Below are 25,514 nucleotides of genomic sequence, written 5' to 3'. Positions count from 1 at the left end.
AAACTCCAATACTTTGGCCACCTGATGTGAATAACTGATTCATTGGAAAAGACCATGACCCTGGAAAAGATTGAAGGCAGGAAGAGAAGGGGATAGCAGAGGATGAGATAGTTGGACAGCATCAGCAACTCGATGGACATGAGTTTGAGCAAGCTCTGGGAGTTGGTGACAGGGAAGCCTGGTGTGCTGCAGTCCATGGGGTCGCAAAGAGTTGGACACTACTGAGCAACTGAACTGACTGACTGACTGACGACCTCACTGCTATGTACTCACCCACCCTCTCCTCTTGGTCCATTCTTCCTTATGCCTTCCAGGCTGGTTCACAAAGATGTCTTTGCAATTTGAGATCTCTTTCCTGGAGGTCATGCTACCTGGCTTTCATCTGTTTCCACCATCTCATCCTTCAAACCTGAGCTTGTCAACAGATTTGGATTGAGAGTATGAGCTCTTTCTTTTACTGAAGAAATTCTAAAATTGAATTAATTTTTACAGGAAGAAGCACTAATGCAAAAATAGACAGTATTTCACCAGCACCTGTGTAGTGTGAGTGCCTAACAATAAGCTTAAGCTTTTTTGAATGTAAATGCCTGACATTAAACTTTTGATTGCCCAGGCATCCATTTCAGAGGCATCAAGGTCAAATAATTCATCTCAAATAAACATTGACAGCTATGACTTTAAAGAGCCAGGTGACCGCACCCATGAAGTTCCCTTTTAAAGATTTTTTTTTTTTTGGATGGGGACAATTTAAAAAATCTTTATTGAATTTGTTACAACATAGCCTCTGTTTTATATTTTGGTTTTTTGCCACAAAGCACGTGGGATCTTAGCTTCCTAACCAGAGACTGAACCCCACATACACACACACCCCAACCTGCACTGGAAGGAGAAGCCTTAACCACTGGACCTCCAGAGAAGTCCCTGAAGTTCCCGTTTAGAAAGCTCTGTGTGAAGTAGACAACTGACTCTTGTGTGACCCTGTTTTTCCCTTCTTACGCCCTAATTCCAGTTCCTATGTTTTAAATTTGCCATAAAAGTGAACCCACGATACCCTAGGGACCCCACCATGTACCCCAATAAAGGCAGAGCTAAGGATCCATGCTCTCTCCCACCTCCTTCACCTGAGCCTCGGGTGTGCTGTGTATCCTCCAGGACTTGTGAGCAGTAGGCCTTGCTTTTTTCAAAGTTTCCTGATAGTTTTTGCTGAAGTGTATCTTGCAGTCATAATAAGAACAGGGGCCAGCCCATCTACAACATTGGCTCTGGTCGAGGAATCTCTTTAGGGGCTGGCCCCAAGGGCTTCACTGGTGGCTCAGCTGGTAAAGAATCTGCCTGCAATGCAGGAGACCTGGGTTCCATCAAGGCTGTATATTGTCACCCTGCTTATTTAACTTATATGCAGAATACATCATGAGAAACGCTGGGCTGGAAGAAGCACAAGCTGGAATCAAGATTGCCAGGAGAAATCTCAATAACCTCAGATATGCAGATGACACCACCCTTATGGCAGAAAGTGAAGAACTAAAGAGCCTCTTGATGAAAGTGAAAGAGGAGAGTGAAAAAGTTGGCTTAAAGCTCAACATTCAGAAAACGGAGATCATGGCATCCAGTCCCATTCAGTTCAGTTCAGTTCAGCCACTCAGTCGTGTCCGACTCTTTGTGACTCCATGAATCACAGCATGCCAGGCCTCCCTGTCCATCACCAACTCCCGGAGTTCATTCAGACTCACGTCCATCGAGTCAGTGATGCCATCCAGCCATCTCATTCTCTGTTGTCCCCTTCTCCTCCTGCCCCCAATCCCTCCCAGCATCAGAGTCTTTTCCAATGAGTTAACTCTTGGAGTTTCAGCTTTAGTATCATTCCTTCCAAAGAAATCCCAGGGCTGATCTCCTTCAGAATGGACTGGTTGGATCTCCTTGCAGTCCAAGGGACTCTTGAGTCTTCTCCAACACCACAGTTCAAAAGCATCAATTCTTCGGCACTCAGCTTTCTTCACAGTCCAACTCTCACACCCATACATGACCACTGGAAAAACCATAGCCTTTACGAGATGGACCTTTTTTGGCAAAGTAATGTCTCTGCTTTTCAATATGCTATCCAGGTTGGTCATAACTTTTCTTCCAAGGAGTAAGCGTCTTTTCGTTTCATGGCTGCAGTCACCATCTGCAGGGATTCTGGAGCCCCAAAAAATAAAGTCTGACACTGTTTCCACTGTTTCCCCATCTATTTCCCATGAAGTGATGGGACCAGATGCCATGATCTTTGTTTTCTGAATGTTGAGCTTTAAGCCAACTTTTTCACTCTCCACTTTCACTTTCATCAAGAGGCTTTTGAGTTCCTCTTCACTTTCTGCCATAAGGGTAGTGTCATCTGCATATCTGAGGTTATTGATATTTCTCCCAGAAATCTTGATTCCAGCTTGTGCTTCTTCCAGCCCAGCATTTCTCATGATGTACTCTGCATATAAGTTAAATAAGCAGGGTGACAATATACAGCCTTGACGTACTCCTTTTGCTATTTGGAACCAGTCTGTTGTTCCATATCCAGTTCTAACTGTTGCTTCCTGACCTGCATATAGGTTTCTCAATAGGCAGGTCAGGTGGTCTGGTATTCCCATCTCTTTCAGAATTTTCCAGAGTTTGTTGTGATCCACACAGTGAAAGGTTTTCCCATAATCAATAAAGCAGAAGTAGGTGTTTTTCTGGAACTCTCTTGCCTTTTCAGTGATCCAGCAGATGTTGGCAATTTGATCTCTGCTTCCTCTGCCTTTTCGAAATCCAGCTTGAACATCTGGAAGTTCACGGTTCATGTATTGCTGGAGCCTGGCTTGGAGAATTTTGAGCATTACTTTACTAGTGTGTGAGATGAGTGCAATTGTGCAGTAGTTTGAGCATTCTTTGGCATTGCCTTTCTTTGGGAGTGGAATGAAAACTGACCTTTTCCAGTCCTGTGGCTACTGCTGAGTTTTCCAAATTTGCTGGCATATTGAGTGCAGCACTTTCACAACATCATCTTTCAGGATTTGAAATAGATCAACTGGAATTCCATCACATCCACTAGCTTTGTTCATAGTGATGCTTTCTAAGGCCTACTTGACTTCATATTCCAGGATGTCTGGCTCTAGGTGAGTGATCACACCATCGTGATTATCTTGATCATGAAGATCTTTTTTGTATAGTTCTTCTGTGTATTCCTGCCATCTCTTCTTAATATCTTCTGCTTCTGTTAAGTCCATACCATTTCTGTCCTTTATTGAGTCCATCTTTGCATGAAATATTCCTTTGTTGTCTCTAACTTTCTTGAAGAGATCTCTAGTCTTTTCCATTCTGTTGTTTTCCAGTCCCATTACGTCATGGCAAATAAATGGGGAAACTGTAGAGACAGTGGCTGACTTTATTTTTCCGAGCTCCAAAATCACTGCAGATGGTAATTGCAGCCATGAAATTAAAAGATGCTTACTCCTTGGAAGGAAAGTTATGACCAACCTAGACAGCATATTAAAAAGCAGAGACATTACTTTGCCAACAAAGGTCCATCTAGTCAAGGCTATGGTTTTTCCAGTGGTCATGTATGGATGTGAGAGTTGGACTATGAAGAAAGCTGAGGGCAGAAAAATTGGTGCTTTTGAACTATGGTGTTGGAGAAGACTCTTGAGAGTCCCTTGGACTGCATGGAGATCCAACCAGTCCATTCTAAAGGAGATCAGTCCTGGGTGATCATTGGAAGGACTGATGTTGAAGTTGACACTCCAGTACTTTGGCCACCTGATACAAAAGCTGACTCATTTGAAAAGACCCCAATTCTGGGAAAGATTGAGGGCAGGAGGAGAAGGGGACAGTAGAGGATGAGATGGTTGGATGGCATCACTGACTCAATGGACATGAGTTTGGGTGGACTCCGGGAGTTGGTGATGGACAGGGAGGCCTGGGGTGCTGCAGCTCATGGGGTCGCAAAGAGTTAGACATGACTGAGTGACTGAACTGAACTGGGTTCAATCCCCGGGTTTGCAAGATCTCCTGGAGAAGGGAAAGGCTACCCCTCCAGTATTCTGGCCTGGAGAATTCCATGGACTGTATAGTCCATGGGGTTGCAAAGAGTTGGACATGACTGAGCAACTTGCACTTTCACCAAGTAGTGTGGGCCTTGGCGAGTACACCCCCACAACACAAAACAATCACCTAAACAAGGATAAATTATTTCCTAAACTTTATCAAGTGGCTGTGAGGAAAGAAGTTGATAGTTCTAGTGTGGTCTAAGAGGACATGGATTCCTAGAATCCATTACTGGGACCCCAGCTAGGCTCCAGGACCATGGACAGCGACAACCCTGCAGCTAGGCGCTCCGGGGGTCTGGCAAGGTGATTGGAGTCCCCCCTAGTGCCTTGACTAGTCTCAAATGCAGAGGAAAGAGGGCTGCGAAATGGGACTGGTGACCTTCTGTCCCTCAGGACAGAGGTGCTGGGCAGGAGACAGCCAAGCTCCTCAGTCTCCCCTGAAAACCTCCTCTTCCAGGGGGGTAGGGGACTTAGCTTCAGAGACACAATGCATTTCTCACAGGCTACTGAGTTCCTTTTCCCTCAGGACTGACTACCCTCACCCTTTGCAGAAAATCTTCTGTGTCAGGTTTCTCCCCTTTCTCCCCTCACTTTTCAGTAGGTTGATATTCTGCACTTGTTTTTAACCCCTTTGTCATACTGCCGCGGGACTCTGGATGATAGAGAACATGATTATGATCATTTTCTGTGACTGGTGCTCTGCCAAGTCCTGATTCAGCCTGAATAAAGGAATGAAGTCTCAGAAATCTGGTTTAACTGATAGGTCACAAAAGTAAATTCTAAGTTTTCCTTCATTCTACATGAACGGTAAATATTCAGAGTGGGGAAAAGATCTTGGGGCCTCAATGGACCACTGCACAGAGAATTATGAAGAGTAGAGAAAGCCAGGCAAGATCAGGAAAAGGTAGTAGTGGGGTAAGAAGAGGAAGATTCGATAGATGCTATAAAGAGGGAAGGTTTTCTGGGACTGGAGGAAGTGATAAGAGGTTAGAACTCATTCTCAAGGTGTGATTGCAGGACTCATGGGAAACCTGAGAATTGACTGAGAGCTGTCTACAAATCAAGTGGTTTTCTGAACTCAAATTGACCCCAGAAACCTGCAAACATCACATCTAATTCTGGGCTGGAGCGAGCACCTCACTTCTCAGTTTCAGCCTCTCATTATTGTCATGCTTTGCGAGCTCTGGTTCTCTCTGTCCCTCCTTGGTGCTGACCCTAATACCTGACATTTGCATCCTGGCGACCCCGGAGTCAAGGCACAAGGAGATCCTGAACCCCATGCTAGGGTCTGGTGAGGGGGTAGGACACCCAACAACTGGCAAGGCAGTGTCTCTTGTCACAACCATTCCTCACGATGGGCTGATCCTAATGCTCTTCCCTTCTGCCCAGGATTTTGGCCCCTCCAGTCCTGCCTGCCTCATTGGCCCCACACTCCATTTCTGTCTCCAGCCCTGTGTTGCTACTGAAAGTTCAGCTCAGCTTAGCTTATGCTTTCTGCTTGCTTTCTCTGCCTTCTGGCCCCTCCCACTGAACGAGCTGCTCTTTTTTGTGGCCTCTTTGCTGTCTTGGTAGCTGTTTCATGTGTTCAAATAGCGTGTGTGTGTGTGTGTGTTCCTAGTTGGTCTTAATGGAAGTGTTACTCTGACATGAGATATTCCATTAAGGATGGAAACCTTGTTTGCTTTATTTGGCACTGTTTTAAAGATTTATTTGGCTGCACCAAGTCTTAGGGCACACGGGATCTTTCCTTGTGGTATGTGGGATCTAGTTCTCTGACCAGAGATCGAACCCAGGCCCTCTGCATTGGGAGTGCTGAGTATTATCCACTGAAACACAGCGGAAGTCCCTTGTTTGCTTTATTTTAGTCTTTGCTCAAAAGTCACCTTCTCAAAGAGGCCTTGGCCTCTCAAAACTAAAACAGGACTCTTCACTCCCTTTCCCCTTGTTTTGTTTCCTATTCATAGCACCCATCATTATGACTTCATATTACATATTTGCCTATTACCTCTCTCCCACAAGATTGTAAATTCTGCAACCAAATGGTTTTAATTTTTTTTTTTTAATTTTCTCTCCCACCGATGTCTAGAAATGCCCTTGCAGACATCAAGGGCTCCATAAATGTGGAAAGAATGATGTTGTGTTATCCAGTGGAAACACAGATCTGGTTTCTGTCCCCAAAGTTCAGTTCAATTAGGGAGAACAAAACCCCAAAAGGCTGAATGGCCACACGGTAAGAACAAGACCCAGCGGCTGGGGTTTGGGAGAGTCCCAATGTCCTGGGCTGGGCAGGGTGGGAGAAGAGATTCAGGGACACTACCAGGAGGCTCCTGGAGGATGTGAGCAGGAAGATGGGAAAGGAGGGCATTTCTAACAAAGGAGCAACCCAGCAAAGCTTGGAGGTGGGACTGAGGACCCCAAGCCTCCTCAGGAGTCAGGCAGGTAGTTTCCGAGCCTCACACCCGTCTGGATCCGCAGGGCAGCAACCCCGAAATCGAGCGCCCCCTGGTGGCCAGCCAAGTGAACAGCCAAGTCGAACACATTTACTGAGGGCTTTATCAAACATTCACAACAGTGCTTCGGTGGGAGGCCTTGATTCCATTTTTAGCGGAGCAAATGGAAGATCCGAGAGGTTAAGTCACTGACCCAAGCTCACCCAGCTCTGCCTCTAGAATCTGAAGTCTGGAGAGCCGCCCCAGTTGCTCTTCATCCATCAGAGATTCAGGTGGTAGTGGGGACAAGGACTAATTCCACTGTCTTGAAGAGCCCCAGGTGGACCTGGGTGTGAGCCCCCAGGTGGGGCTCCAGAGAGGTGACCCCAGGCCAGTTATGGACCTCGGGCTACAGCCAATGAGATCGTGGTGCGGGTGAAATGAGATGGCCCAGCGCCTGCAGTACACCCAGCGCTCACACAGAAGCACCATGAGTGCTGTAACTGACATGTCCATCCAGCTGCGTGTTTGTGCTTATCCAACTACAGGCAAACACGATCATCAGGCGGGCAGTAGGCGATCGAGAAGGGTTAGGGCTATCTGAGCACGTCCAGAACCCCACAGAGGTACAGGCAAGCAGCCCCCTAATTCCCACTCACTCAGGAATGGAAGGTCGTTTAGTGCTCCCCTCTCTGAGACCTAGGAGTCCCCAGCCCCCAGCCCCAGGAGCCTAGAGCCCCAGCGTCTGCAAGATCGCAGGTTAACAGGTTCCGTCTCTCTCCCAGCTGCACACGAAGCCCGGGCTCAGGTAACTCGGGTTCATTCCGTGTCATTTATAGGCGGCCCCGCGCCCCCACGGCGCCGGATCCCCGCGGGGAACTGGGGTCTCTAGAAGTCGGGGACCGGCTCGGAAGTCGGCGGTCGGGACGGCTGCGGCTCCCGTGGCGGCCCCTCCTCGTCCAGCCCCCGGCGGCCCTTGCCGATGGCCAGGCGGGGCCGGCCGCGGTTCAGGCCGTCCAGGAGAGCGCAGGCCTGGCAGAGCGCGCGGCTGGCCAGCGCCCCGCAGCGGGAGCAGGCGCCGGGCGGCGGGGGCCGCGCGGTCGGGGCCAGCGCCAGGCGCTCGGCCGAGTGCACCAGGTCCAGCACCGCCGACGGCCGCGCCGCCTCCAGCATCTTGAGCAGGTCGCGCGCGTGGCCGCGGAAGGCCTCGGGCGCGTACACGCACTCCTCGGAGAAGTAGTCCAGGCGGCGGAAGTGCGCGTACAGCACCACCTCCTTCTGCGACGCCAGCTGCAGCGGGCGGCAGCGCGGCAGGGCGCCCCCCTCGCCCGGGGAGCCCAGGCCCCCGCCCCGCGCCAGCCGGCCCGCGTCGCCCCGCAGGAAGTTCATGAGCACCGTCTCCGCCATGTCGTCCGCGTTGTGTCCTGAGGGAGGGGAGACGGGAGCCGTGAGGAGGGGACCGGGGCCGGTGGGGCCGCGGAAGGAGACCCCGGGGCATCGCGGGGCGGCCTGCGGGAGGCTGCTGGGGGACCCGGCGAGAAACAAGAGGGCGACGCACCCAGGCTCCCGTGGAGCAACCCGGGGTGCCTCACTTACCCCCCACTTATCGCAGACCAGGCCCCGTGCTAGGCGCCCTTTCATGTATCGAGTAAAAGTGCTTTACGCAACAAATCTCACTTCAATCTCAGTGAAAAGTGTACTTCAGACTGCATAGACGTCCACATGGCCTTTGATGGAGACTCTCAAGTGGGCTGTTGACACAAGTGCCTCTGGGAATGCAGATCATGGCGTTTAGAAGACCAGGAGGCAGTAAGTGCGCATCTACACAACAGTCACCGTAAAACTGAAGCTCAATTTATTCTGCAACTTGTCATCTTATTTTTGTATGTGTGTGTGAAAGTCGTGTCGGACTCTTTGCGACCCCATGGAGCCCGCCAGGCGCTTCTGTCTATGGAATGCTCATACTTGAGTCTATAGTAAAAATGGGTCTTAGGGCTTCTCAACCCGACCATACTTTCCCTCCTGAGGGCCTTTGCTGTTTCCTCTGCTCAGAATCTCTCCCAATCCCCTTTTGGTCCTTCATCTAAGGACCCACTCAGCCTTCAGGTCTCTGATTACTCAGGAAACTCTTCCTTTCTCCCTTCACTAGGTCTTCCTGCATCACTTGCCTTAGCTGCACTTACAGGTTGTAATTATGTATGTGAGAAACGGACAGGATCAGACACTGGCTTGTGCATCATCATAGCAGCAAATGTTTATAGGTTTACTGTTTCTCAGTCTCTCGTCTGAGTGTTTCATACATAATTCATCTAAGTCCCAGGAAGTCTAGGATCTGGATAATATTAATAGCCCTGTTGTATAGGAGAGGAAACTGAGGATAGGTAGTTTGTTCTCCGGTACATAGCCTGCATGTGGTACAAAATAAATGGTCAATAATTATTTGTTGAAGTAATGACTGGGACAGAGAAAAAGTTAGCAGAGAGAGAATGAAAGACAAAAGGAGTTAAAAGACACAGTTGCGTTTCAGACTATAGATGGCTTTTGATGGGCGATATCCCGCCATGCCCCTCCTTTTATGAAAAGGGACACAGAGAATGTCATTTAAAAAAACTGCAGAAAACCACGGCCCTAGCCCCAGAGAGTACTCTTCCACCCCTCTATTTGCCAGCATGTGTGTGCCAGCATGTGAGCCCCCGCGGCTCAGCGGTGAAGCATCCGCCTGCAATGCAGAAGCCACAGGAGACGCAGGTTCTATCCCTGGGTTGGGAAGATCCCCTGGAGGAGGGCATAGCAACCCACTCCAGTATTGTTGCCTGGAGAATCCCATGCACCAAGGAGCCTGGCTGTTGTCGGCTACAGTCCATAGGGTTGCAAAGAGAGACGACTGAAGTGACTTGGCATCCATGAATGTTACCAGATAATGGCAGTGACTCAAAAGCTTGTAAAGATGTGCACACGATATGCCCACGAACCTTCAGTGAGCGTGCATATCCCCTTCTTGCTATTTAGATTCTCCAATTAAGACACACGAAGCCTCCATTTTACCACTTGGGCACGCACTCCAGCGCCCTTACGGTGCCCTATCCTGCGCATGCGCCCCTCCCACCACGCCCGCTCTGGGCCGCGCCTGCGCTCACCGGTCACGACGTGCGTGGCTCCCACGAGGCGCGCCCCTTCCTCCAGCGCGCGGCGCCGCAGCACCCCGCAGAAGGTGCAACAGGCGCGGCTGCGGCCGGAGCCAGCCGTGCTGCGGGCCACGGCGTCCATAGTCCAGCCCCCGAAGAGGTCCGCGTAGGCCACGACGGTGAGCGGCAGCTCCCAGCGCTCCGCCTGCCGCCTCACAGCCGCCAGCGCCGCGTCCCGGTAGCCGCCGATGCCCTCGTCTACCGCCACGAGGTGCAGCGAGATGCCCAGGCGCGGGGCCAGCTCGCGCAACACGTGCGCCAGCACCGTGGAGTCCTTGCCGCCCGAGGCGCCCACGGCCACCACGGCGCCAGGGGGCAGCAGGCGGCCCGCGACCACCGTGTGCAGCACCTCGGCCTCGAAGGCGGCGCAGAAGCAGGCGCCGCACAGCGCCTGGCCCGAGCGCGGACGGCGGAGGGCGGCGCGCGCCTTGTGGCAAGAGGCGCACTGCGGGGCGGGCATCGTGGGGTCCTGGAGAGGCGGGAGGGGTCGGCTTCTCCTGTATGGGTGGAGAGGGGAGGCGGGTTACATGTGGATTGGGATTGCGGGGGTCGTTGCTTGCCTCCCGGGAGGCTGCCCAGATAGTACCCAGAGTAAACCCATTGTCTGTAACACTCTTTCCCGCAGCACTGTGCAGGCCTGGCACCTTCAAGTCTCATCTTAGCCTTTCAATCACTCGTTCATTCTTTCATTCAGCAAATATCCACTCAGTACCTTCAAGGTGCCCAGTGTTCTCTAGGAATTGGGGACACAGCAATGAGCAAAACAGGAAAGGTTGCAGGCACTAAATTCTAGTGGAAGAGCCGACTCAAGATACTTTCCAGATATGAAAAGTAGTAATATGAGGGAATTACTCTCTGAGCTAAGGCCATAAGGAGGAGTCAGGCATTAGATCAGTGGGAAGGATTTTCCTGATAAGAGTTAACAGCAAATGCACAGGACATGAAAGGGCAGGTCCTGTCTGTGTTCAAGTGCGTTGTGGTCGAAGGCGGGAAAGGCTCCGGGGCCTTGGAGGTTGGCAGGGTAAGGAGCTTGGACTTTATTCTGAGAGAAATAGGAACGGTTGGACGGTTTTAAGCTCTATAGTGACAGAATCTAATTTTTATTTTAACAGGATCCCTTGGCCTGCGTGTGAATGGAGGGTGGAGCGTGGAAAGGACCGACATGGGCAGACCAGTGAGGAGGTTCCTGCAGTGATCCAGGTAAGCAACAGCGGTAGCTCGGAGCAGAGTGGAGACAGTGGAACTGGAGAGAAGTGGTCAGATTCTGGATCTGTTGCGGAGACAGAGCAGATGGGACTTTTACAAGCCTTGGGCGGGCGGGGGCAGTGGATGAAAGAAACAGGACCCAGGACCTCAGGTTTTGTTTTGACTTGAGCACTTGGAAGGTAGTGGGACCATTTAGTAGAGAGGAGGTGGGGGTTAGAGAAGAATGAGGAAATACTGTGAGAGGGGGGGTTTGGGCATGGTAGATTTGAGGTTCTTTGCTCTGGAAGTCTTTTCAGAACCCTGAGCTGGGTGTGTTGCCGCCTCTAGATTTCCACGGCCACCTAATCCCCTCCTTTACCCGCGCCCCGACCACTCTAGGTTGTAATCGGGACTAAAGAGGGTGCGCTCGCACCGCACCCAGCTTGGGGCGGGGGTGGGTGGGAACAAGGAGTCAGACCCGGCCGGCAGAGTTCAAATCAGGAACGCCAGCTGTGTAGGGCACTCCTGCCTGGAGGGCCGCCGGGAGACAGGCTTTGGGGGTTTATTGAGGGGAGTGCTGTCTCCCCATTAAGACCGTCAACTCCTCCACTGCAGTGCTACAAAGGTGGGAGGAGGCACTCACCTGAATAGAACCCACGCGGGAAGGTCCAGGCTCCGAGAAAGCGCAGAAGCAGGTAATAGAACTACGACTTCCAGAAGGCTTTGTGGTATGCCCGCCGACAACTCCCAGGTACCCATGCGGCGGTTGAGTCGGTGGCGCTTACTGCTTTCGGACGAGCTGGGCCTACAACTCCCGGCGGTCCTCGCGGCGACGTCTCTAGCTCCGCCCACAGCTCCTAGAGTGCGCCTTGCTTCCGGTCCCGCGAGAGCCCCTCGTGCGCTTGCGTAGGAGTGGGTACGGTCTGTGGTTCTTGTGGTTCTTGCGCTTCCCTGCGTAGCGCGCCGTGTGTGGTTTAGTCCAAAGATGGGTGCTTTTCAAATTTTGTGCTCTTGTGGGAGCATGGTGGAATTTGTGGTGGGGGTGGAGAGGCATCGGAGTGGGGTATGATGGGGATGGGGTGCGAAAGGGAGAGGTAGCGAGGGCGCTGGACCGATTCCAAGGTTCGGGCTTACAGTCTGGGTTCTTGCGCGCGCGCGCGCCCGGCCCCGGCTGCCGCGGTGCGGCCTGGAGGTGTTATGCTTATGCGGAGCAGAAATATAGCAGTTTGCGGTTCTTACACGTGCACCGGGTTCAGGTCAAGAACGCGGTGAGCAGTTACTCTCAGGCTTGGTGAGGGCCCATTGCTTACGCCTCCTGCCTGTTGGAGTTGAAGGTCGAGCTCCGGATGGAGGGCAGGTGAGACGCGTGAGACGGAGGGTCCCCGAAATCAAAAGCCGGAGCCCTGCACCCAAGGTCCAGGCCCTCAGCTTCTTTCCAGCCCCCAAACTGCCCCCTTTCCTAGCTGTTATAGTCTGACATTTTCTTATCTCTACCCCTGTGAGACCCTTGAGAGGGTAGGGATGGGGGACGTTTGAGTGTCAGAACCTATTGGCTGAAGCGTGGTCATCGGGTTCATTCATTTGTCAGTCATTTCCTAGGGCTTCCCGTGTGCCAGGTACTATCCTCTGGGCGTACCAGGCCTGGCTGGAGAGATAAGGATGGCAAAGCTTGATGTGGAGGGGCAGATGACCGGGGCTGCAGGAGTCCAGAGGTGACAGGTGCTGCTGACCAGGGTATGGGGTGGGGGTAAGGGAGCGGGACTACACTTAGTAAGGAGTCAGCAGTGTGCCAGACACTCATCCCCTGCATGTCCCTCGCACTATCTCAAGTTCCTGGTCAGTAAAATGGGGATGATAATGGTACGTGCGTCATAGTGTGTGTGAAAATAAATGAGTTAGTAGGGGAGTGTTTACTGGGGGGAAAAAAAAAACAAAAAACTTTTTTCTGTTTGTTTGTTTTCACTTAATTCTCATAACTGGTCGTGGCTCCCATTTCTGGAACATGTCTAAGTTTTCTTTTAAAGGAAGTCTTGATTTGGGCATTTCAAAACCTTAGACAACCAACCTACAGAGAGTCTAAGGCAATTCTCAGTTGAGGGTGAGTTTATCCCTAGGAGAACATTTGGTGATGTGTGGAGACATTTTTAGTTGTTGCAACTATGATGCAAGGAGCAGAGTGTGGCCGGTACCCGGCAGGCAGAGGCCAGGGTTGCCGGTAAACATATGCTGCACAGGATGGTCTCCACAACGCAGAATCATCCGGGCTCACATAACAGTAGTGCTGAGGCGGAGGGGCCCTGACTTAAGAGGTATTCTGTGCTTTGGTTTTCAGCCCCCAAATCAGTATGCACATTCAGGTGTTCCTGTAGGCTTTGAAAGTTTCTTTGTTTAAGTATTTTAGTAGCTCTCCAACACCACTCACATACTTTTGAGTGAGAAGTTAGTTAAAAAAAAGTTTGTCTTACACTGGATGCCATTGAAAAAAAGAAAGTGGATGTGAAAGCTGGCCTGCAAGGGTGACTCCATGTGCCCCTTGCTTAGTTTCTGTGACCTTGAGTGAGTGACTTGACCTTCCTGGGCTTCCTGTATTCAGCGGGGATGATAAAATAGCAGCTGTTGGAGGAACTAGATGATTTCATATTTTCAAAGCACCCCAAACCGTGCCTGGTGCTTCGTTAAGTGCTGTGAAAAGAGCGGAGGGCAGTGTTCTGTTCTTTATGTCTCTTCCCGGGGCTGCAGCTTAGTACTCATTAACTTTGTTTCTGAAGGGAAAGACTGAGTTGCTGTCAGGGGCTTCTGGAGGATGGCTGCAGCTTCTCATCATTGCAGGGTAAAGACTGAGTCCCTCAGCTTCGTGTTAGTGACCTGGCCCCTGATGACTTCTCAGCCTACCTCTCACCCTGCATCTCTGGCAGGCCCCCATATTTTCCAGAGGAAGAATTTTTTCTGCCGGATGTCTGCACACGCTGTCTCTTCTTCTGAAGACTCTCTGTCCCACACCCCTCCTCCCCCAACACCCTGATTCTTCTTTCTCATCCAGATAGCCATGTGGGTATACTTCCCCCAGGAAGCCCACAGGACCCCTCCTCCCCTGCCCTGGTTTAACAAGCCACCTCTGGGCTCCCATGGCCCTTGGTCCCTTGCTTTGTCAGAGGCCCTGTCACCTTGGGTTGTGGCTGTCTCTGTTTCACTGTCTCTTTGGGTTGGGTACTTTCCAAGAGAAGGGTTTGGTTGGGTTTGCATCTGGGTCCATAGCATCCCCATGCAGAAGGCCTGGGACAGAGCAGGCAAGGTATTCATGGCCTGTCCTGAGCTGCTCCTGGCCTACCTCTCCTTCCTTGCCTCCTCCTTTTATCTGCACCCCAAGGAACACTGAGCTCAGGCACGAAATTGCTGCTGTGGAATGTGGTGGTTAAGGAGGGAGGCAGCCTGGTTCAGATCCTGGGATCTGGTTGTGTGAATGTGGCTAAGTTACATTTCCTCACCTGTAGGGGATGAAATAGTCCAGCCTTCAGAGGAGTAGAACAGTGGTTCTCAACTTGGGATGATTTTGACTCACAACTGGGGTTGGGGTACTGGCATCCAGTAGGCAGAGACCAGCAATGTTACTAAATCTCTAACACACAGGTCAGCCTCCATGGCAAAGAACTAGCTTGCCCAAAATGTCAGTAGTGCTGAGATTGAGAAGAGATACATGCTGAGTGCTTAGAACAGCTCTCGGGCCACAGAAAGCACTCTAGATAATTAGCTGCCTTTACCGTGGTGGCACTAGCGGTAAAGAACCCTCCTGCCAAGGCAGGAGACACGAGATTCGGGTTTGATCCCTGGTCAGGAAGATCCCCTGGAGGAGGGCATAGTAGCCCACTCCAGTATTCTATCCTGGAGAATCCCATGGACAGAGGAGGCTACAGTCCATAGGGTTGCACAGAGTCAGACAGGACTGAAGTGACTTAGTACGCTCTATGACTGCATACACCAAGCTCCCTGTTGCTCCACCTCTCTGCCCAGAATACCCTTCCCCCAGCTTTGAATGGGGCTTAGATGTCTACTTGTCCTTCAAGACCTACCCAGATGTTACCTCTTTGGGGAAGCCTTCCCTGACCTCTACCACCGTTGTAACCCTAAGACACACCTTCAGTCAGGCAGTGTCTCTCTGGAGTAACACATACAAACCGGGACTCAAACTCATGCTCTTTTCACACCTGAATAACTTTGAGCCTCAGTATCCCTTTCTATGAAACCAAAGGATGGCTTTGAGGATGAAATGGACCAGCACCAGGCAAGTGTTTGATTAATGTCAGGACTCCCATTGTGGAATGTAGAGTCAATAAAACCTAAAGGCTTAGTGGTGGTTTAGATTGAGGGAAATTGTTAAGAAACATGCTTTTAAATATGTTTTACTGCAGAAAAAATAGGAACAAGCAAAATTATCTGTAGCACAAGGAAAGTTAAGAAGAAAGATGTTATGCTATGTTCACGAGACCCACTTCTAAGGAATAAAGACTCAGAAAATGAAAGCAAAAGGGTGGGGAAAGATATACTAGGAATTTAACTCAAGAAACCTTTTAGCCACATGAGCCACCAAACAAAACATTTTGAATCAAAAAGCACTATTAGTAATAAATGTCATCACAGATGAAAAAGGAATAACCAGGATGATGAAACAGTTCTAAACTCAGATGCACCTAACAACATAATCCCAAAAGAAATAAAACTAAAGTTAACAGGAGGACAAGAAGAAATTGACACATTCCAGAAGAACCGTAAGTGACATTTTACTGCATCTCTCATTAATTAATTGACGGCATTAAAGTTATGGAAAAGTTGAACATGACCACTCACAAGCTTGCACTCAGTGACTGAAATGAAACCCAGTGATGCGAGAATACAGGTTTTTGCCAGGCACATGCAGATTATGTACAGAGGTCCAAGGTGTGGCTGTTCAAAATGGTACCCACCAGCCACGTGGCTAATGAGCACTTGAACTGTGGATAGTTTGAATTGAGCTGTGCTGTAAAGGTAAAAATATATCAGATTAGAATACTTTATGTGCAAAAACCATGGAATATCTCACAAAAATTTTTGTATCTTGATTACATGTTGAAATGGTAATCTTTTTTAAATGTAATATTAAAAATTAATTGTACCCATTTATTTTTACTTTATAAATGTGGCTAGTAGGAAATTTTAAATTCCATCTGTGACTTGTATTATGCTGGATAACAGAGACCCACAAGTGAGTCTCAGCAAATAGCAAAGTCACTCTACTCCCCAGGGCAAGGGACCTTGATCAAGAAGCTTAATATGTGTACTTCTGATCTAATAAATGAATTTTTCCCATTAGCCTCTATTTTATGATGTAGGAGGGCTTCCCTTGTGGCTCAGCTGGTAAAGAAGCCACTTGCAACTCGGGAGACCTGGGTTTGATTCCTGGGTTGGGAAGATCCCCAGGACAAGGGAACAGTTACCCACTGCAGTATTCTGGCCTGGAGAATTCCATGAACTGTATAGTCTATGGGGTTGCTGAGCAACTTGCACTTTGTGATTTAGGAAATGGCCAAAACAGCTTTTCATAAATCTTGAAACTAGCTAAGACGTAAGAAGTCTGAGTTATGTGTGTGTGTTCAGTCAGTTCAGTCGCTCAGTTGTGTCCGACTCTTTGCAACCCCATGAACCATAGCACACCAGGCCTTCCTGTCCATCACCAACTCCTGGAGTCCACCCAAACCCATGTCCATTGAGTCGGTGATGCCATCCAACCATCTCATCCTCTGTTGTCCCCTTCTCCTCCTGCCCTCAATCTTTCCCAGCATCAGGGTCTTTTCAAATGAGTCAGCTCTTCGAATCAGGTGGCCAAAGTATTGGAGTTTCAGCTTCAACATCAGTCCTTTCAATGAACACCCAGGACTGATCTCCTTTAGGATGGACTGGTTGGATCTCCTTGCAGTCCAAGGGACTCTCAAGAGTCTTCTCCAACACCACAGTTCAAAAGCATCAATTCTTTGTTGCTCAGCTTTCTTTATAGCCCAACTCTCACATCCATACATGACCACTGGAAAAACCATAGCCTTGACTAGACAGACCTTTGTTGACAAAGTAATGTCTCTGCTTTTCAATATGCTGTCTAGGTTGGTCATAACTTTCCTTCCAAAGAGTAAGCATCTTTTAATTTCATGGCTGCAATTACCATCTGCAGTGATTTTGGAGCCCCCCAAAATAAAGTCAGCCACTGTTTCCACAGTTTCCCCATCTATTTGCCATGAAGTAATGGGACTGGATGCCATGATCTTAAGTTTTCTGAATGTTGAGCTTTAAGCCAACTTTTTCACTCTCCTCTTTAACTTTCATCAGGAGGCCCTTTAGGTATAGGCATATATTATATTATATATTTATATTATATATTGAAAAGCTTTGTACCACTACCTCACTCATTTTAAGTCGACACCTGAAGTATTTCAACATGAAGACATTTATGTTATTTACTGGTAGAAACCGTACGTCTTATAAGGTGACATGAGGGTAGGCTGTTCATGGAATAATTATTTCATTACATCACTCAGATAAGTTTTAATTATCTTAATGAAGAATGTGCACCAATTCTAACCAGTTACCTGGATATTATATTCAGTGTAACTGGATAATTTGTCCCTGGAAACATTCCAGTTAATTTTCTTTTAATTAGCTTCACTAAATTGAAATGCTTTTGGTTGTTCTGAAAACAGAACATCCCAACATGAGCCAAGCTTCGCCTTCACCAAGATGAGCAGAATAGAACACCTTACCATACAGGGAGTTTTGTGTACATGTCCCACTTGGAAGACTTCTGCCTTGTTAAAACAGCTTCTGTATCCTCAAAGACATTTCTTACCTCCTTGGAAGTCAGGAAGTTTAAGGATGGCCTTAGAACAAAAAGCACGATCTGATTTTGGGCATGGACTTCTGAGCCTAACAAATGTAGCCAGAAAGATATTCTGGGAATTTCCTGGAGGTCCAGTGGTAGGTCTCTGAACTTCCACTGCAGGGGTTGAAGATTCAACCCCTGGGTGGAAACATGGTTTTCATCCTTAAGACACACTAATATTTCTAATGTGAGATTTTCTTTGCAAAGGGGAGTTTCTCAATGGTCTGCTTTCCACACATTCCCTGTTGGCTATGAAAATACATAATTATTAGTGCAAGCTGTACCATGTCACTTGTGAAACATGGTTGTTTACTTTCTTAATTTGAAGCGGGTAACATGGATGAGCATTGCTGCTAGTTTAAGACATCAGAATTTTTTCATGAAATCTTACATGACTTTGAGAAACAAAACATAAAATTTATCTTTTCATCAGTAATGAAATGGAGATGCACTTTTTCTTTTTTTAGATGAAACAACAGAAATTTATTTTTTCATAATGCTGGAGGCCGGAAGTCCAAGGTCAAAGTTTGATATCTTCTGCAGAAGGAACAACAACACACCTTTATGCTTCCATACTTATATTCATGATAATACTGCCAAATTCTTTTGAAAAATTGTTTATAGTTAAACTTTGGCCTTCACGGACCCCAAATGCAGTAGTAGTGTGTGGCACTAAATCACAAACGCTGTGGGTACAATAGAGATTAATTGTAAAACAGGAGTAAGAAAACAATCGCTTGAGATCTATAAGACTCTCAGGCTCTAAAATACATGCCTCCCATGTATCCTGTGGAATCTGAAGGGTCATTTTTACCAGATTTTTCTAAAGACAAATCATTTGAATAACAGCTGCCTTTCCCATCCCAGCACAAGGAGGATGGGAACGTGAGTCTGGGCATCTGCACTCTGTAACCAATGTGATGTGTAACTAACACACTTGATCTGTTGGTGACTCCCCGGAAACCACCTATGCCTCCGACTCCTGCATGAAGTATCATGCTCCTGAGAGGACACACCTCACCTGAGACTCCACTCCTCCAAGCTCACCGACTCCCTGCCTTAGAACAGGAAATAACACCATCAAGGCTTTGTTGGCACCTCCTGTTCACAGAGCAGCTGGACACCAGCCCCTGTGACATGACTCAGGCGTGGTCCACACCCACAGCATTCCCATCCGGGAGATAGGGATTATGACAAGCCCTGCTGTTTTCATCCCAGCAAACGCATCCATAAATTGCTGCTGGGCCAACTCTACCAGGGTATTTCAAAGACTGGTCTTGGTCCCAAAAGGACAGCACCAAATCCAGCTGAAGTTCCTGCAGTGTTTCTTGCCTATTGATGGAGAAGGGCATGGCAACCCACTCCTGTATCCTTGCCTGGAGAATCCCATGGACAGAGGAGCCTGGGGGGCTACGGTTCATGGGGTCCCAAAGAGTCAGACACGACTAAGTAACACACTTCTTGACTGTTGAATCTCTTGTGTGTGTGAATGGGATGTATTTCCCCCATAACTGTGGGGTCTTAGTTCTCATTTTGCTTAAAAGAGGGGTGTCTAAATCTACCTGTGCCACTCAAAGCCTGGGTGGTATTCTCTGAAACAGTGCTTCTTTATTTATTTTTGGCTGCAATGGATCTTCGGTTGCTGCAAGCGGGCTTTTTTCCGGTTGCAGTGAGCGGGTGCTGCTCTCTGGTTGTCATGCTGGGGCTTCTCATTGCAGTGGCCTCTCTTGTGGAGCACAGGCTTCGTATTTGTGGCTCTAGGGTGGAGCACAGGCTCAGTAGTTTTGGTGCATGGGCTTTAATTCCTCTGTAGCATGTGGGATCTCCCCAGAGCAGAGATCAAACCTGTTCCTCTCCCTGCATTGGCAGGAGGATTCTTGCCCACTGTACCACCAGGCAAGTCCACAATGCTCCTTTAAAAGCTGCCTTTCCAGCTGAAAGGCTGCAAGAAATACCTGACCCACTTTGCTACAGAAATTGGATTCTTGTTTCCTTAACGCTCCAAAGTTGAAGGATTTTCTATCCCTGATCACATTCTGTCTTGCCCCGCCTTTGAGATTTGGTCTGGAGCATGCCTCTGTACTGAAATCATTTTCTAGTTCATCTAAAAATATACTCGCCCATTTAGTGACCAGGACGATGGATGATGCTGAGGCCCAAAGATGAGTCATGCCCAGGGCCACCCTCCCAGGGTTCCCAGGCTGGTGACGGGGAGAGAGTGGATTTGGATCAATCCGGGTCTGCTGACCAGAGCTGTGGCAGCAGAGATGCCAGGGACTGGGAGGGTCCTGACAAGAGTAGACAGGAGTGAGGGACTTAGAGAAGAGTCCCTGGATGCGGAGCACATGAAAGATGAGCAGGAGTTTACCAGGTGGAGAATAGCATCTCATTCATTGATTCACTCATTCATTCGCTTCTTGGGGCCTCCTGTGTGTGGAAATGCTGGGCACCTAGAACTGAGTCAGTCCTGGACCCTGCTCTTAGCAAGCCCCTCGTCTGATGGCGGCTGACACGGACAGTCACAATCCATGATGATCAGATGATGGGTGAGGGAGATAACAGGGGCTACGGAAGCCACGAGGGGCTACTTGGTGCCTGTGGTGGCAAAGGGGAGAGGGCTCACCCAGGATGAGCAGGAGTGGAGTAGGTCCCTTCCTTTCAGGATGCTGGAAATGTGAGAGAACCTGGCTCTGTCCTGGGAAAATGCTGAGTCCAGTCCAACCCCTTGATTTACGCACATTGCAGGTCCTCGAACAACAAGCTGTAAACCCCTTTTTACAGACAAGGACGTCGAGCCCAAGAGAGATTAATCACTTAGCCAGAGGAGCACCAAGCCAGCGTCCAGTGTGCCCAGGAGGTAGGAGTGATGAGGCTGGAGGTGGGTGCATGGCAGGTCCTCAGAGCAGGTGGTGTGACCTTGAGTGGCTTCAGCAAGTCTTTCTCTCGTTCTCCCTCTGTGCAGTGTGCAGAGCCAGGTGGGGAAAGATGGGAGCAGGAGACAGGGCTGGAGCCCCCTGGGGCTGCAGTAAAGGGTTTACAAGACGGGAGGAATGACCTTTTGTTTTCTTCCCCAGAATGGTACAGCAGAGGGGGGTGCTGCTGTTACTTCTGGGGGCGCAGTTGCTGCTGGTGGGGGCATTCCTCTACCAGAACCACCACTGCTGCAGCCTCACCTTCCCGCATTGTAACCAGTGACATCTGCAAAACCCCTCTTTCCAAACAGGATCATGTACTGAAGTTCCAGGTGGGAGTGAATTTGTGGGGAGACATGATTTAACCCGGTACACCTGAGTAGTGGGGGTTTCTGGGATAGGTCCCTGCTGGGCGCGACCCCACGTGGCAGTAGTGGTGCCCTACTATGGGCAGGCCCAGCTGCTGTCCCACATGCACTCCTTCCTACAGTGCCAGCGACTGCACTGTGCCATTTACGTGGTGAACCAGGTGCAGCAGGAATGAGGAGGCACAGGAGCAAGAGGGCAGAGGGGTCTGAGCCTGGCCTTGAAGAGTCAGGGCTGGAGTCGTCAGTGTCTGAGCTGAGAGTGTCTGGGCCAGAGAGTATCCAGAGGGTAGGATTGATGAGTCAAGAAGAACTTGGACTGGGGAAGACCAGAACCAAGGGCTATGTGTTTGGTCTAGACTGGCTTAGTCTGGGCTCTGTTTGAGTAGCTGACTAAGGGAAGGGCTCATCCCACTGAGTCTGGGTCTCTGAGACCAAAGCTTGTTGGATTGGGCAGCAACCCAAGGGGTAAAGTAAAGCGCTGGGTCTGAGGTCTGTTAGATGCCTGTTTGAATCTTGGCCTTGCCCATTACTACTTGTGTGGCGTGAGGTTGGGACCAGTCTTCATCTCTCCATCCATATATCCATTCATTCAACACACTGTTCTTCAGTATGACTGTGTATAAATTTGGGGAATCTGCGCTCTGTGCTACTGTTTTCTCATTCATGAGTCAAAGGTTCATGAGATAATGAGTGTAAAGCAATGAGGCCAGTGCCTGGCACATACTAGATGCTTAATAAGTGACAGTGATGATGCTGGTGGTGCTGGTGGTGGTTTTGATGGTGCTGATGGTCATGATGATGATGTAATAGTTATGATGGAGGTTAGGGGACTGCTAATGATGTTGAAGATGATGAAGATAGTGATAATGGTGGTGATGGTGATGATGAATATCATGGTAATGATAAGTGATGATGGTTATGGTTAAGATGGTGATGAAGAAGATGATGATAGAGGAGGACAAGGAGGAATGGCAGATCTTATCCTGAGCATCAGACCTAGTCTTTGTCTGGCAGGAGCAGGAAGAGAAACACAGACGGTCCCCAGTCTCTCCTGACCTCTGCCTCCCTCAGACGACCCCTTGAAGGTGATGATCCTTGAGAACTCTGAAAATGGCCAAGAAGGGAGAGCTGAGAAACTGAAGATGCTGAGTCTGCCAAGGATGGGGGTGGGGATCCAAGGAAAGTTTCCTGGGGGGGGGTAACCTTTGAGCCTTCCTGGACAAGTCTGGGAATAAGAAGGGGTTCCAGGCAGGAGAATGGCACTTGGAAAGGTGAGAGAGGATGGGCCTGGCAAGTGGCAGGGACACCACTACCTGTGGTGAGTATCTCCATCCACCCCAGGTGAACACCACCACCTTCAACTGGGGCAGCCTGTGCAATGTGGGGTTCTGGGAGGCCATGCAGGAGGAGGACTGGGACCGTGTCTTTTTCCACAATGTGAACCTGCTCCCAGAGGATGACCACAACCTCTGCATCTGCAACATCTTCCCTGCCCCTGTTCCATGGCCATCGACAAGTTCAACGACATGTAGGTGGAGGGAGGGAACCTCCTGTTGGGGGACTCTTGGCCAGGCCCTGCCCATCTGTACAGTCCAGGCTGTGATCCCTGGGGCTGATGATGGAGAGGATGAAGAGGCCTGGGGAAAGGCCTTATAGATGGGGAGAAGCTTCCTCCTGGGTGTGGGTATCAAATGACAGTGGGATTAGTTATCATTGGGGGGGTCAGGATGCATTTAATAAAGTGGTAGGCAGAGAAGTTGTAACAGAGGTCAGAGGAGAACTTATAACAGGAGGGACCATTGATGGGGTCACAAGATGGGCCTGTCAGATGATTCAGGGAGGGGATTTCCAGGGTTACATGAGGGGTCATCTCAAGGGGCAGGGCTGCCCCAGGATCAGGCACAGGGACATCCTAGGGGTCAGGGAGAGGTTACCAAGGGAGAGAGTGGGGAACGGATAACCCAGAAATAAACCCTGTGCTCCTGGCTAGCAAAGGGCCAGGGCCCATTGCCTGAAATGCCCTGTGCTTCCAACTCTCCCTGCCTCTGTAGGCTGCCCTACCGAGGCTACCATGGAGGGGTGTTTGCCCTGCACCCCATTCACTACCTGAGGATCAGTGGCTTCCCCAACACCAGCTAGGGTGGGAATTAGGAAGACAGTGACATCACTGCCAGGTAGGGGGCGCTGATGTGGGGAGCCTCGCTCAGGGCAGCAGGCCCCTCTGTGGTGCGGGGGCCACGGGGTGCCCAAGACTGAGTGAGAATGTGAACTGTGTTGGATTGTGGGAGACACAAGCTACTCTGGCCTGAGGGGCCGGGTGTGAAAGGAGACAGGCATCTGGCCTCACGTCCTTTCCCCTGTAAGGCTGCAACTCAGCGGGATGGTCCTCTTATGGCTTCATCTGCTCTTTGGTTGTTACCACATGCTGGAGGAGGGGCAGGACCCCAGCTGCAAGCAGAGCTCCCAGAGGTGAGTCAGGGTGTGGGGCAGGGGTGGCCAGTCCTGGGCCTGTTCCCAAGCCCTCAGCTCACACGGCTGCCCCCTCAGTCCCTCCAGTCCTGGCCTTCTGGCCCAGATCCACCGGAAGTGGCGTCATGATGCTGCCAACTCACCAGGATACAGGCTGCTCTCCAAGGAGCTGTGGCCCCTCTACACCAACCTCACCATGGACATCGGCCCCTTAGTTCCAGAAGCCCCCAGGCTGAGGGGTATCTGGAGCCTAGAAAGAATCCCCTCAACCATCCCACCTAGTTTCTTGTTAAAGGAGGCTTTATTTTACTGGCTTCTCTCTGCCATCCCTAATCCCCATCCTTTCATTGCCATTCATTTGGTCACACAGGGCCCCACTCAAATTGACCATGCTCTGGTTCTTTCCACACAGTTAAAGTGCTTAATGCTTATTCACCTGTTTATTTCTCACAAGGACTTGTGGGGTAGCACTACTGTCATCTTCTTTTGAAGACCAGGGGCAGATAAATATCTTGCTTGATTGATATAGAATCAAGTAAGGAACCCAAGGGCTTCCCGGTGGCTCAGTGGTAAAGAATCCACCTGCCAGAATGTAAATTGATACAGCCATTATGGAAGACAGTATGGAGATTCCTTAAAAAAATACAAAAAACTAGGAATGAAACTACCACATAACCCAACAATTCCACTAGTGGGCATATATGCTGAGAAAACCATAATTGAAAAAGATACATGTATCCCAATGTTCATTGCAGCACTGTTTACAATAGCTAGGACATGGGAGCGACCTAGATGTCTGTCGACAGATGAATGGATTAAAAAAGCTGTGGTTCATATATACAGTGGAATATTATTCATCCATAAAAAGGAATGTATTTGAGTCCATTCTAATGAGGTGGGTGAACCTAGAGCCTATTACACAGAGTGAAGTAAGAGAAAAACAAACTTCGTACATTACTGCATATATATGGAATCTAGAAAGTTGGTAGATGAACCCATTTGCAGGGCAGCAATGAAGTTGCAGACATAAACAGACTTGTGGACACAATGGGGGAAGAAGTGGGTGGGACAAATGGAGAGAGCAGTGTGGAAACATATACATTACCATATGTAAAATAGATAGCCAGTGGGAATTTGCTGTATGACTCAGGAAGCTCAAACCTGTGCTCTGTGACAACCTAGAGCAGTAGGATGGGGTGAGAGGTGGGAGAGAGATTTAAGAGGGAGTGGACATATGTATACCTATAGCTGATTCATGTTGATGTATGGCAGAATACAACACAATATCACAAAGCAATTCTCTTTCAATTAAAAATAAATAAAAAAGAATCCACCTACCAATGCAGGAGACACAGGAGGTGCAGGTTTGACCTCTGGGTCAGGAAGATCTCCTGGAGGAGGAAATGGCAACCCACTGCAGTATTCTTGCTTGAGAAATCCCATGGACAGAAGAGCCTGCTGGGCTACAGTCCATGGGGTTGCAAAGAGGCAGACATGACTGAGCAGGCACTGATGCACAGGAACCTGGCTCCTGGGCCTGTCTACTTACAAACTATGCTGTTCTACTTCTTTCTTATAGCAAAAAGAAAAAAGGAGGGGAGTGGGAAAGAAAAATAAAATACATGGAGACTTCCCTGGCAGTCCAGCAGTTAAGACTCTGAATTCCCAATGCAGAGGATACAGGTTTGATCCCTGGTCAGGGAACTAATTTCCTGGATATGGCAAAAAAAAAAAAATGAGGGTAGGTGAATAAATTACAGCATGTCCTCATACTGATAGAATACTGATGCAGTCACTGAACAGCTGTGTTGTAGACTGAAAAGAACAACTGCACAAGGTATGTGATATGATTTGATGTTTACAAAACAAAGAGGGAAGCGTACCTATATAGGTGTATGCTTATGAGCACAGTAATGAGTGTGTGGGAATAACAAGTGTTGGCAGACTTCTCTCTGAGCTGGAGGGTAAATACTTTCAGTTTGCAGGCCATATGGCCTTTGCCACAACTAC

The 25,514-nt window shown here is 49.3% G+C and overlaps 2 protein-coding genes and 1 pseudogene across 6 annotated transcripts in view; 2 read left to right on the top strand and 1 right to left on the bottom strand.

The window, feature by feature from the left end:
- Window positions 1-6,590: 6,590 nt before the first annotated feature.
- LOC147354384 (cytoplasmic tRNA 2-thiolation protein 1-like) lies at window positions 6,591-11,708 on the bottom strand. Of its 2 annotated transcripts, XM_086353929.1 has the most exons (4): window positions 11,498-11,708; window positions 9,622-10,166; window positions 8,162-8,253; window positions 6,591-7,908 (listed from the first exon to the last, which is right to left on the bottom strand). In XM_086353929.1, the coding sequence occupies exons 1-3, from the start codon at window positions 11,611-11,613 to the stop codon at window positions 8,186-8,188; spliced, it is 729 nt and encodes a 242-aa protein (XP_086210055.1). In that variant the 5' UTR covers window positions 11,614-11,708; the 3' UTR covers window positions 6,591-7,908; window positions 8,162-8,185. The 2 variants fall into 2 exon arrangements, with proteins under 2 accessions (XP_086210055.1, XP_086210054.1); XM_086353928.1 differs by lacking the exon at window positions 8,162-8,253.
- The window catches only part of LOC147354379 (sialic acid-binding Ig-like lectin 6), a 56,695-nt gene continuing 41,991 nt past the window's right edge, over window positions 10,811-25,514 (top strand). For all 3 annotated transcript variants that reach the window (XM_086353833.1, XM_086353825.1, XM_086353821.1), the window contains exons 1-2: window positions 10,811-10,869; window positions 11,470-11,549. The gene's annotated coding sequence lies outside the window, so the exon portion shown is untranslated. The remainder of the gene's footprint in view (window positions 10,870-11,469; window positions 11,550-25,514) is intronic.
- Window positions 20,711-24,344, top strand: LOC147354383 (beta-1,4-galactosyltransferase 3-like; annotated as a pseudogene). Its single transcript, XR_015144967.1, has 6 exons — window positions 20,711-20,948; window positions 21,048-21,196; window positions 22,377-22,563; window positions 23,087-23,209; window positions 23,400-23,504; window positions 23,583-24,344. The product of XR_015144967.1 is annotated as a beta-1,4-galactosyltransferase 3-like (transcript).

This window comes from Bos grunniens, chromosome 18 (assembly GCF_055505025.1).
Source record: "Bos grunniens cultivar Pamir isolate PY7600 chromosome 18, Bosgru_T2T1.0, whole genome shotgun sequence".
Lineage (NCBI taxonomy): Eukaryota > Metazoa > Chordata > Mammalia > Artiodactyla > Bovidae > Bos > Bos grunniens.
This window is presented reverse-complemented; position numbering and strand designations above follow the sequence as displayed.

Bases quoted from the DNA above. Each gene is read 5' to 3' on its own strand.
- LOC147354384 (XM_086353928.1), bottom strand. From the start codon at position 11,613: ATGGGTACCTGGGAGTTGTCGGCGGGCATACCACAAAGCCTTCTGGAA. The intron at 10,167-11,497 runs GTGAGTGCCTCC...CCACCCATACAG, and splicing joins CCCGCGTGGGTTCTATTCAG to GAGAAGCCGACCCCTCCCGC. The intron at 7,909-9,621 runs GTGAGCGCAGGC...CCCCTCCCTCAG, and splicing joins AGCCACGCACGTCGTGACCG to GACACAACGCGGACGACATG.